We start from the raw sequence: 13,333 nt of genomic DNA on the forward strand, positions 1-13,333 counted from the left end.
TTTAAACTTCCCTTTATACAGTTTTTGCATATATTTGCATTCAATTAAATGCAAAATGACCGCCGTAGTGCCACTACAGGCTTATATTTCTATCTGTAAAAGGTACCTATTATAGTGATGGTGTCTGTGGTCTTAATTTTACTGCTGAGAATCACTGATGTAGAATACGTTCCACTCAGGAATAGTTACCTATATTTCACTAAAAATTTGCATACATTTATACATAAATCTATTCAAATTACTACCGTGAATATGATTTCAGATATGAAGAGCTCATTTACAAAAGAGATTAGATCCATTTTTGACGAAAATTGAGTTATTAGCATCACTGCACAGAATTCCATTTGAGTTATTTACAGTGAAAATTTCAAATCCAGACAAACATTTGAATACAAATTATAGCAAAATTAGATTTTGATTTTTCATACACTTGTGTACAAATTCTCACAAACAAACCAGTTTTTCTCTAAAGTACTAAAAGTGGATCTAACCCCTTTTGCAAATAAACTCCTCATATACGAATACAAGCTGCAGAACGTTAATGGTACTGTAATGTCTCATCCAAGATATCAAGGGAAAATTGTTATAATACCATTTAAAACCTCGATGATTATCCTACTCCTAGCGTGTATATTCTTGCATTTATCAAAAGTATTGTATTACATTGTACTCACATTTTCTTGAGATACAGCCTCAAAACAGAAAACAACTGTAAGTAGCATCGAATAGAACATACCTTTATTTAACTGTAAATTCAACTTATCTTCCAAAGTGTGCTCAATAGGTACACAAATATTAAAGTCTGAAATTATGTAGTAGGAATCGTTAAAATATTTCATGATTGCATGATATTTAATGTATTATGTTTTGTAATTTGCCCTCATGTTTACTGCTTATTACTTGTGTCTATGTTGCAATTCTTTATATCTTCTCTCTTTTTTTTGCCAAGGGGGGGGGGGGGGGGCATATCATCAAGTTCATGATTATCCATAAGCTACTCTACAAAAGTTTCATGAGTTTGGACATATCTCATATAGCTTTCAAAGTGTGCTTATCAACACACAAAAATTGGTCTTAAATCACTCAGCAGGGTTTTTTTTTTTTTTTCAAACATCTTTTTTCTTACCTGCGATGATTTATATCCATGTTTAGTTGATACTTGTGTCCTTTGTTGCAAAACTTTTGGGAAAGGCATGTTTATCAATGAGCAACATATGACCGTGATAATTTGTATGGAAGTGGATTTTGTCATATTCTTGCACGGTTTCACCCAGTGACTCACTGAAAATGTAAAACATTGTGATTTACAGCCAGATACAAAGAAAAAGAAAAAAAAGGAAATGCCTTAAAGGAGACCTCCGGATGACTTTCAGATTTTTACATTTAAACAACTATAAATTAGTTATACAGAGGACAGAGTTTCAGAATTTATGATAACTAGGTTGAAGAATAAGAATATTTTCAAAATTTAGAACTAATTGAAATGAACAAGGATGATGACATGGCAGAGTTACCATAAGAATGCTTTAATTGGGGCTCAAGGAAGCAGAACAAAAGAAGAAGGCATGCATAGATTATACACAGGTGAACTCGCAAGCAAGTGGTATTGTAATGGAATTACACTGCCACATTTCTGAAATATGTGAACCTCCAATGTCATCATCCTTGTTCAGTGTAATTTATTTAAGGTCTTTCAAAGTATTGTTTCTCAGATCAAGAACCACAATAAATTCCACAAATCTATACATGGAGTTGTCGATTTATGTACTACATGATGTGAAATTATGAAAATCGTCTGGAATGTCCCTTTAACATTTCTATTACTAGTACTCTGGATTCATCAGTCGATCAATACAAACAGCTTCCTTCTCATTGGCTTCAAGCTCATACAACACATATAAATTCTTATAAGTCTTACTTTTACAATTTTTCGTGTTGTATCTGCAGCTTTATTAAAAGAAATGTTTCCTATTGCATTGAGGCTTCGCACTAACAACATTTTCACCAACACACAGTTGTTGTTTTTTAGAAATGCGAGCAGCATGAATGCTGAATTCAATTTTGCTGGCGAAAAAGCAGTCTTAAGTCAGATCAAAGAGAAAATACATATCATTTTCTGTTCCTAACCCTTCCAAAAGGTCCCTTCCCTCCACCTCGGTAGCAGCTTTTCTTCAAGTTAAACAGTGGAAGGGAAATGATATACAATCATTGGAATTGGGACGATTTGAGGAAGATGTTTAATCAAAAAATCAAATATGTTCTGATCACTACAGACAAAGCTGCAGCTGTTAAGGAACTCCTGAAGAAAGTCTGATGCAACTGCAAGACAGGATGTTAGCAACTGGCAGTGTATAATTGCAGGGCAAGCAGATTTGACTGCACACAACCCATACCAGTGTCAGATGCGGGCCATTATATATCAGACACTTGTAATGTTGTATTTCTAAAATATGTGAGGAGTGAGATTATGCTGTTCTAATTGGTGACTAGGAATAAGAAGCATTCTCGAAAGACATCGACACAGTTTGCAACAAACGTGAGACTTACCACGCTTCAGTATGAAATGGAGCCGAGATCCTGTTTGCTTTAAATTAATCAACTGCAATTTCACACCATCCTAGTCCAGAATTTGTGGTAAACACATAAAACACTGTGAGTGTAAGCTACACTCGTTTTTCACTTTTATCATTGATCTCTATTTTGAGAGATCACATTACATACCTTAGTATCTGTATTATCACAAGCTAGAAAATGAAAATAATGTACAGGAAACGAAAGAAAGTTTTCTTGAAATCGAGTGACTTTGATCCATTAGATTTTAAACTCATCTTAGCCAAAGGTTCAAGACAGCAAAAAAAGGTTCAAGCTAATATTGCAAATAGCCATCATTTATATTCTACTGTCCGGTCGTCGGTCATGCATACATTTTCAAAAACCATTTCCAGGTTCTCTTAAAAAAACCAATGTAATGACAGATTTTCAACAAACTAGGCAAGTAGCATCCCAAGGATGATAGACTTTCAAGGTGTTCAAATAGACACCATGTCCAAAAGGTCCCAGAACCCCGAAATCAAGGAATCTATTATAAAAAAAAACTCCCCTCACACACATACACCCTCACACACACACACGCACACACACACACAAAAGTAGAACCAAGTGTAACAGAGCTAGGTATAATGTATACAAAGTTGAATATCTTGGAGATTGCATATAGATTTAAGTTTACTTTCGCAGTTTAACTTGTTTTCGAAATATTACACATATTACACATATATCATATATATATATATATATATATATATATATATATATGATACTTGTAATCCATGTGTTGGTACCAGTACAGAAAAGATGACGAATTAGGGTGGTAATGCATTTCAGTCCAACAGTGCTATTTAGTCAGACCAAATTTTCGACGAAAACATTCGTCTTTCTTCACATTATTGTCATTGTCGATCCTGAGGAAGACGAATGTATCCGTCGAAAATTTGGTCTGAATAAATAGCACTGTTGAACTGAAATGTATTACCACCATACTTCGTCATCTATTATATATATATATATATATATATATATGGATGAAAACGTTGAACGATGTACAATTGGCCATTTTCGGGCTTTGCGATATTCAAACCCTTGTAAAATTGTCACCTGTGGGTGTTTTTCATAGTTTTATGTATCATTTGGTAGGGGAGGGTTGTGCCTTTCAGAAAATATACACTCTGTATTGTTGTCACCGCATTTCCTTAAAAAATAATGCCTTAAAGCTGAACAAATTGACAAAAATACATATTTTATGAAAAAATCCCAGAATCAGACGTCGCAATTTTTGTTCTTATCCAATTCTACAGCTTTGTTTTTTCTTGTGAGTAAGCCCACATGCTCCAACGATTTAATCAAGTACTTCTGCCATGAACGTGTTTATTATTCATCTTATCAGGAACTTTTGAATTCACTCATGTCTGAAAAAGAACGTCTCTGAATGAATTATCTTTTCCTTGACGCAAAAACTCCAGGATGAATATGAAAACATGTAAGGCCATATTTATTTAGCGTATTATCCATACTACCATTCCATCAAAATTTGTGAGTGAGCTGTACAAAGTAATCGCGTGGTGGCTCATTAAAGCAAATTATACTGAATAACCATCAGAGATGTTCGATTGGTTAATGGTGTCATTAATGAAAGTTGATTATGCTTGAGATAAAAACTGGTGATCAGTACGTCAGTGTGAGCCAGGCGATTATGATGATTGGCAACAAGAGCAACATACTGTCCATAAAAATGAGTTCTGGTTGAAAATCCAAATTGGCAAACGTCTCTGATCAAAGCGAATGTCTCTGATTGAAAATCTCTAAAGGGATATTCCCTCATCTGACACGTACACACTGCATGATACTTTATTTGCGCGCTTATAGTACGCACTGACGCGCCATCTTGGAATCGAGTCGGCATAATTCAACAACGGAAATGCCCACAAATCCTGAAAATGTGAGTAATAACAAAAACTTTCCTGGTGTTTGTGTTGATTTATAACAGTTATCATTCCGTAGATTTGCCAATTAGTATCATCTGTGAAATTATGTATTTTAACCTTTGGATTATAAATAAATTAAAGAAGGATGGACAGTAAATATGTAAGATTCTACATGAAGATCAAAGACCGCACGTCTCTGAGCAAAATGAAAAACGTCTCTGATAATTACTGTTTCATGAAATAAAGACATCCATTCTACAAATTATGAGAACATTAAAGTAAAATTAGGTCTGGATGGGTGCGGTTAGTATTATAGGAACAAGAAGAACAAAGTTTACACGGGCGTGTTAAAATATTAAGAAAAATGAAGCTTCCTGAAAGATGTTGAAAATATGTAGAAGAGTTTCAAATTTAAGGTTTTCTGTTGATTGAGCAAGTTTAAACACATTGCCTGGACAGAAACTGTGTTTTATGACGAGTAATAGGTCAGTAGTCTATAATTATAATGTAATAGTCACTTTGAATTACGTATTTTTTGTGAGAGAAGCAGAAATGTAAGAAAAACAGGATTAGGTCAGGGACGTTCTCTGAACAAATAAGATCTGTTCTCAAACCAATATTAATGACCCATCATGGCGAATTTGTGCCTACGTTTGAAGCACATAGGTTCCTCAATCCAAATATAATGCTAATATCTTGTAAAAATCAAACCCATTAAGTACTGATAAGCAAAGATGTTTACGTCAGAGACGTTATACGGGACGTTTTACATATTTTCAACTACTACAATTGGGAGTCGATCTTTCATTATTCCAGAGTAGATGGCCCTCGTATACATACATTGTTCTAGGTAATTTGCGCAATCTAGAAACAATGTTGATTTTATAATTTTGATCAGAGACGTTCATTTTGTGCGTACATTGCTCCAGTGCATGGTAAGTTAACTTTAATATCATTTTTACTCTATTTTTTTTTTCTTACAGCAAGATGGGAAGACCGGATGGATTGTAAACACTCCGAATATCCTGTTTAGGATCTTTAGTCTCAGTCATGTTCATGGAGCCTACAAGTTCCAGACCACGGCCGTGGTACTGGCAAGACCGGACGGATATCTGATTGGAGGACGAGTGCCATCTGTTTACACAATAATGACTTTCCCAACCCCGGTTTCAGGTGTCGCAAGCGACACAGTCGATACTATGCACTGATTGAGGACATTGAATACCAAATGAAGGAGCAATTCAGTTCAATGTTATAATGCCGACTCCGTTTTTAATGCACGTCACTACGTTTGCTTTTGAGCCTGTGAAATTTGAGGCTTATACGCTAAGAAGTAAAGGTTCAAATAATTTGCACCCAATTTGAAACAATGGCAGGACACACTTGAACCCTTAATTATGTTTAATTGCACCCTTACTTAACTGCCTTTTTGAATTTTTGCCAATTTCTGCAAATAAGGTTTTTGTACAGTGGATAAGAATATGCAAATGAGTGAGCTAACCATGTCATAACCTCTCCATTTTCCATTGATCGTGTACAAATAATAACGAAAATTTAATGTTTCTGGCATTGAAATCTGAAACATAATGCTATTCGTGGTCGATTATATACCTTCGGAATAGTGTTCAGTTACATATATACCCGGATTTAAGCCTGGGGCATAATTATGTTTGAATGAAAAACTGGAAATTTCAAAATATTATGTTCAAATGTTATGGCAAGTAGTGAGGGGATGACATAGCACATAGGTTCCTCAATCCAAATATAATGCTAATGTCTTGTAAAAATCAAACCCATTAAATACTGATAAGCAAAGATGTTTACGTCAGAGACGTTATACGGGACGTTTTACATATTTTCAACTACTACAATTGGGAATCGATCTTTCATTATTCCACAGTAGATGGCCCTCGTATACATACATTGTTCTAGGTAACTTACGTAGAAACAATGTTGATTTTATAATTTTGATCAGAGACGTTCATTTTGTGCGTACATTGCTCCAGTGCATGGTAAGTTAACTTTAATATCATTTTTACTCTATTTTTTTTTTCTTACAGCAAGATGGGAAGACCGGATGGATTGTAAACACTCCGAATATCCTGTTTAGGATCTTTAGTCTCAGTCATGTTCATGGAGCCTACAAGTTCCAGACCACGGCCGTGGTACTGGCAAGACCGGACGGATATCTGATTGGAGGACGAGTGCCATCTGTTTACACAATAATGACTTTCCCAACCCCGGTTTCAGGTGTCGCAAGCGACACAGTCGATACTATGCACTGATTGAGGACATTGAATACCAAATGAAGGAGAAATTCAGTTCAATGTTATAATGCCGACTCCGTTTTTAATGCACGTCACTACGTTTGCTTTTGAGCCTGTGAAATTTGAGGCTTATACGCTAAGAAGTAAAGGTTCAAATAATTTGCACCCAATTTGAAACAATGGCAGGACACACTTGAACCCTTAATTATGTTTAATTGCACCCTTACTTAACTGCCTTTTTGAATTTTTGCCAATTTCTGCAATAAGGTTTTTGTACAGTGGATAAGAATATGCAAATGAGTGAGCTAACCATGTCATAACCTCTCCATTTTCCATTGATCGTGTACAAAAAATAACGAAAATTTAATGTTTCTGGCATTGAAATCTGAAACATAATGCTATTCGTGGTCGATTATATACCTTCGGAATAGTGTTCAGTTACATATATACCCGGATTTAAGCCTGGGGCATAATTATGTTTGAATGAAAAACTGGAAATTTCAAAATATTATGTTCAAATGTTATGGCAAGTTGTGAGGGGATGACATGCTCATTTTGCCATTTGCAGATTCATAATGACCATTCAAAAACTGTTTACTGAAGAACTAGCGAAACTTCAAAATGCCACAACCTTCTCATTTTTGTGGAGCCCGTATGATTTTCTTTCTTATCAGCGAATAAATTTATACAGTTGGGCTGAATTTCCCCTTGAATGAAGCTTTTTCCTTTGGAAGTAAGGTGAAATATTCTAGTGATATTTTTGAGGTTTGTAAGCCAAATACAGGAGAAAAGGAAAAATACTAACGTCTGTGATGAAACAAGAAAACGTCTATTAAGAATGTCCCTTACCTAGTTTCCACTATGAACACTATAATGCATCGCCTTTGAGTTGAAGGAAGAAGGATTAATAATCCCCTAACGATGTGACAGATAAAATGTGATATCGTTATGTTATCATTGTCAACCTCTTGAAAGAGGTTTTCAGTTCACTTTTCGTCAACAAACAGTTGCTATACCATACTGTCGATATTCTTTTGAGTTTGGTGTTGTGGCAAGTGCATTAAATTGTTTACAATTTATATCTGCCATAGTATGAAAAAAAGCGTAGCGAAATTTGATGCTTCTAGGATAAGCAAAGATTAATTACAGCTTTCTGAGACGACATCATAACAGTGGCCCAGGTAAGGTCCCTAATGAAAATACAAACTGGCTTATACTCATACAATTATATTTTAGACTAAGGGGTCAAATTAAATTAGTATGAATAAATTTGTGTTTACCTTTTTTATAGATTTGGACTACAATTGAAAGCAAACATATACAAAATTAATAGCGTGTGGGCACACCTGCATATACACCTGAAGGTAAAATGCAAAGTAGTGGTCATCATAAACAAAAACAATTCTCGACATTTAGGCCTAGGTAAATGATTTCTCAATGAATGTGGAATGTCCAGTTGCGAGCATCTTTTAAAATAGGGAGTTTGATGTTTAATTTTAGTGATAACTTACAGCCGAAACGTCCCTGATGGAAAAGCAAATGTCTCTGATATAAATGAGTAATTAGGTAAAGTAGTTGAAATTGTAAATTTTTCAGGTAATTTTGTTGTCTGTCATTAAAAGGTGTTGTAAGATCTGAATGATATATCAAGAACAGGCTTGTTGTTGATGTTTGGTGCAGAAATCGAAATTCCTCTTACAATTTGGAGATTCGTAGTTATAATCAATTAGTATGAAAAATAATTCAAGGTGAAATTACCATTCTGAATTGTTGACAAAAGATTAAAAGACATGTGTTTAATAAAGGAAAATGTTGTTTGCTCACAAAACTCTTAAATATGGATCAAAGGACATCATTTGTATTGCCTATGTCTGAGGAACGTCTATGAGTGAAACCAGAACGTCTCTGATCAAAACATGGCTTACTTCCAGCGTCTGTATAGGGCTTTTATGGTGATTTGATCAAACGAAATGCACTAATCCATTATTAGTATCTACTGAACATTAACATTTAAACAAATGAGACCCCTGCTACATGTTTTGTTCAAATGAGATGAAAGTGAAGATAAGAATATGAAAATCTCTGCTTAAATGACAAAAACTCCACTTTGTCTTTAACTTCCATGTGTATTAGCTTTTGTAAACTTCACAGGAGGCAAACAATATTTTAGGAACAAATTAACACAGTCTTCGAAAGTATGAATAAGATTAAACTATCTTCATTTGAATGTTTTTTCACCCTTCATTTGAATTTTCACTAAAACGATGTTTATTTTAGTCAGAGACGTTCGCCATTATGTCACAGTTCTATTTAACCTTGAATAAAAACAACACCCTTGGAGATATCCCAGTATAATTGGGTTTACAAGAAAGCTGACAATAATGACATTTCACTGAGATGTATCTATATCAATGAGTCACATGTTTTAATTTTGACCCCTGATTTGCCCAATTGTACATCGTTCAACGTTTTCACCCATATATATATATATATATATATATATATATATATATATATATATATATATATATATACATATATATATATATATATATATATATATATACCCCAACCCCCCCCCCCCCCTCCACCCCAGGCCACAGGATGCCCAAAGGCACCTTAAATATTACCTATAGGTGCGGACGCCTTGGGGCTGGGACCAAATTATTGGGGGACACTTTTGATTTCTGATCCTCTTTTTGAAAACATATGGTCAAATTTTCAACAAACTTAGTACTGTAGGTGCATTTATTGCTAGTGTCATGAATATATGAACATCATGCCTCCCTGGACCATGGAGGTCCCTAAAGGCTTGTAGATATGGCCCTAGAGGTTCCCAAAGTCTTCCAATTTCCTCCCTCCCAAGTAATAGTCTGTAAGAATGGATGGAAGGTGAACTTGAGATTCTTAGTGAGGGCTGGACCCCTGGGTCTTTTATTCAGAAATTGAGTGAGTGACATGGTACCCTGATATGACAAGAACATTCTCTAAACAAATGTCCAAACTCATGAAACTTTTGTAGAGTAGCTTATGGATATAAGCTACTCTTAATTTGAATAGATTTATGTATAAATATATGCAAATTTTGAGTGATATATAGGTAATTATTCCTGATTGGAACGTTTTCTACAACAGTGACTTTCAGCAGTAAAATTAAGACCATAGACACCACCACTGGGTACCTTTTACAGATAGAGATATAAGCCTGTAGAGGAATTATGGCGGCAATTTTGCATTTACTAAATGCAAATATAGCAAAAAAATGTATAAAGGGAAGCTTGAAAGTTATTGCTAATATCATAATTGTATTCCCTGACCTGAAAAAAACAACAACATAGGTTTAGACACCAGAATATATATATATATATTTTTTTTTTGTGGGTTTTATGTCCAGATACATAGCGACTTATTCCTGAGTGTACTTCATTAAAGGTATACGAAGATACGGGCTTGCACAGGCAATATGGCGGCCATTTTGCATATAATTATATGCAAATATATCCAAAAACTATATAAAGGGATGCTTGAAAGTTGCTACAGATAACATAATTGTATTCCTTGACCTAAAAAACATAGGTTTAGAAACCGGAATTTACTTTCTATTGGTTACGTATCCCGAGATATAGGCATAAACAGGTTGTATGGCGGCCATTTTGAATTTATGCAAATTAGACACTTATCCACCACTCGAATTTTAGGGAACTTTTAATACGTTATTTTAATAGCTCTTCCGGGTCAAATGCAAGTGGAATCGTTTCTGTTGCAATTAGTTGTGGGTTAACCCACTTTTTGTCGTATTTTGGCTGGACTATAAACTCTCTCCCACCCTCACTCCATCTCCTTCCCGTTATATAGCATTACATTAGCAACATTCCATCAGGAAGCTGGTTTCTTGTCGTTACTATGACAATTGCCATTCCAGCAAGAGTTGCTTTTATGGCAACTTTTTCTTTTTGTAATGAAATGAGGCCTACGTCTATATAGTAATTATACGGAACAAATCCGCGCTAGGGAAACCAGGGAAACCGGCCGTTTCATAAAACTTGATATCAATGACAGCTGCCACATTTCTAAGACAAATTTGCTCTTAGCCAATCAGATGCAAGGATTTCAGTAGCTTGTCACATCTATGACAACTAGAAATTGTCACTAATGACAAGTTTTATGAAACGGGCACCTGGGAGCAAGGGGACAAACCACGCGAAGGCGAGACGACACAATCGCGCTGGTGTATAGGGGCAGCTGAAAACATAGATTTCAACAGACTTGACTCGACAAATATAGAAAACTGGGAAGTTTAATAGAATCACTAGAACTCTTGACACTTCCCACCTGGACTTCTCTTTGTCTTTGCTGTCAGTTGATAATTTGGATAGTTGTTGTTGATTTTTTAAATCATTATAGGGAAGGTAACATTTACTTTGCTCGCATGGAACTGGTTGTTAATTCCACATAGAAGAAATACATTTAGACTGTCTAAAGCTAGAGTAGATCTATAGACCACTTGACCATTAGAAATCGGACCAAGGCAAGTGGTGATTAGTCTACTCTACTAGATTTATTCTATTCTACTTTCCATACGTGCAATAGATTCATGGGACTTCAGGGTTCATGAATATGTATGTACATATATGTATATAGATAACAATTATATCTATTATAAAGTTATTATATATATAATATCAATTAGAATGACATCAAAAGAATAGTCGCTGTAAACTACCTCACATATTGATACATTATTATGGTTCATCGACAGTCAAGGATGGGGGGGGGAAAGATCTGCAGATGAGATATGTTGGTAAGTGCGATGCACAAAAATTATAGAAGTACACTGAGTAACGAAACAATAATAGTAATTTATGCGTCTTTCAGATAAAACCACCAACAGCGCCATTACTTGGACACTTGAGAATGATGAAGAGTCTTCGCCCCCTTTTCGCTCTTTTCTTGGTCGTCGTTCCGCTGGGGATGACCGTTGCCAATCCGAGTGTCGAACTCACTGCAGGGACCACGCCTAACATCACGGGTATCCTCTTCGGACGATGCCAAGAGTACAAAGAATGTCTCCGGGGAGAGCCATGCCTACCATATTAGTAAGTTAGGCACTTCGGGGTTTCTTTTTTTACCCCACCATAACAGAGGGAAGTTTAAGATGATACAAAGTGGATTCATTTTATCTGCATTATACATAATACATAACACGAACAAGAATGAAGACATGCTTGTGAAATGAAGGTTCTGTCGCAGCACTTTTGAAGTCACACAAATAAAAATACCTATTGGGATGGATGCTAAGAGGTCGCGGAACAGGAGGGCCTGCAGCAACCCCTCCCACCCCCACCCCAAGCACACACAAGCTTGGCTTAAAAAAAAGAAGAAAATCGAAAAAAATTAAAACCATGACTTTAGAGGGCTTCACCTCAAATTTCTTTGCGTCAAACACCAGCAACATAATATATGCTGAAACTTAACATGTGCATGGCAACTGTTTCCATTGTACAGGCACTAAATACCAAACCTATTATCAGTAAGAATGAATAGGTCAATAAATAGTTTGATGAATATAATTCTCAAGGAACAAAATAGAGAGAGCAAAACTCAGAAATCTGAGCAAGTGGTTGCCAACTGAAGGTTGTCGTTATTCTCAATAGTAGCAGAAGTAATAGTAAAGTTTTAGCATCATTATCATTGTTAATTATATCATTGTCACCATTGTCAAGTTATCGTAATCTTCATGTCAAGCTTGGCAACAAAGGAGAAGAAAAACCTTATATCAAAGTGAAATCAAATCTATAAAAGAGGGTTTGTATTCACCTGAACTGATTTTAGTCTCTCTCCTTTTTTATGAATGAAGAAACAACAGATATGTGTACTGAATCCCAGTCATGTGGACCTTCTTTTTCCTCCTCCTTCTCCTCCTCCTCCTCCTCCTCCTCCTCCTTCTCTTTCTCCTTCTTCTTCTTCTTCTTCTTCTTCTTCTTCTTCTTCTTCTTCTTCTCCTTCTTCTTCTTCTTCTTCTTCATCATCATCATATTCATCATCATCTTTTTCTTCTCCTTCTGGTCACTCCCCAGCCGTAACTTGAAATGTGAGCCCATCGTGAACTCGTTCATGAGTGCCATCCGAAGCGTGGACCCATGTGCAACACCGCCTGATGCTTTCGACGCGTTCCTTAACATGGCTCCTCCTCGAACAAGGAGAGGCAAAGTGAGTCAAGGAATCTAGATGACAAGATACAATTCTGATGGCTGGCAGCATTCACGCAGTATTATAGACTTCGGTCTATATAGGACGAGCGCATGGCGAGTTGTGGAAACTCGCCTATTGTAGACAAAAGATGACTTTAGGAGCTTTGTTTAGATCAGAGGATAAAAAGACAACTTGTTACAGGTGCACGTCACGAGTCCGACACTCACGAGTCATACAGCTCACAAATCATACAGCCCATGAGTTATACAGCTCACGAGTCATACAGCCCATGAGTTCGACACTAAGCTAACAAGGCCCACGAGACCGACACATTATAAGCCCGGTGTTGTATCTGTCGAACTCGTGGGCTGTTTTTACCTAGTGTCGAACTCA

At 35.9% G+C, this 13,333-nt stretch overlaps 1 protein-coding gene across 1 annotated transcript in view; it reads left to right on the forward strand.

Annotated features, from left to right (window-relative positions):
* The window catches only part of LOC139743304 (ADP-ribosyl cyclase/cyclic ADP-ribose hydrolase-like), a 32,525-nt gene that overhangs the window by 1,740 nt on the left and 17,452 nt on the right, over positions 1-13,333 (forward strand). The window contains exons 2-3 of the mRNA XM_071653797.1: positions 11,624-11,844; positions 12,826-12,958. Coding sequence (XP_071509898.1) covers positions 11,663-11,844; positions 12,826-12,958 — 315 coding nt within the window. The 5' untranslated portion in view covers positions 11,624-11,662. The remainder of the gene's footprint in view (positions 1-11,623; positions 11,845-12,825; positions 12,959-13,333) is intronic.

This window comes from Diadema antillarum, unplaced genomic scaffold (genome assembly GCF_040938485.1).
Source record: "Diadema antillarum isolate AM-2024a unplaced genomic scaffold, OU_Dant_1.0 seq00001066_RagTag, whole genome shotgun sequence".
NCBI classification, from domain to species: Eukaryota; Metazoa; Echinodermata; class Echinoidea; order Diadematoida; family Diadematidae; genus Diadema; species Diadema antillarum.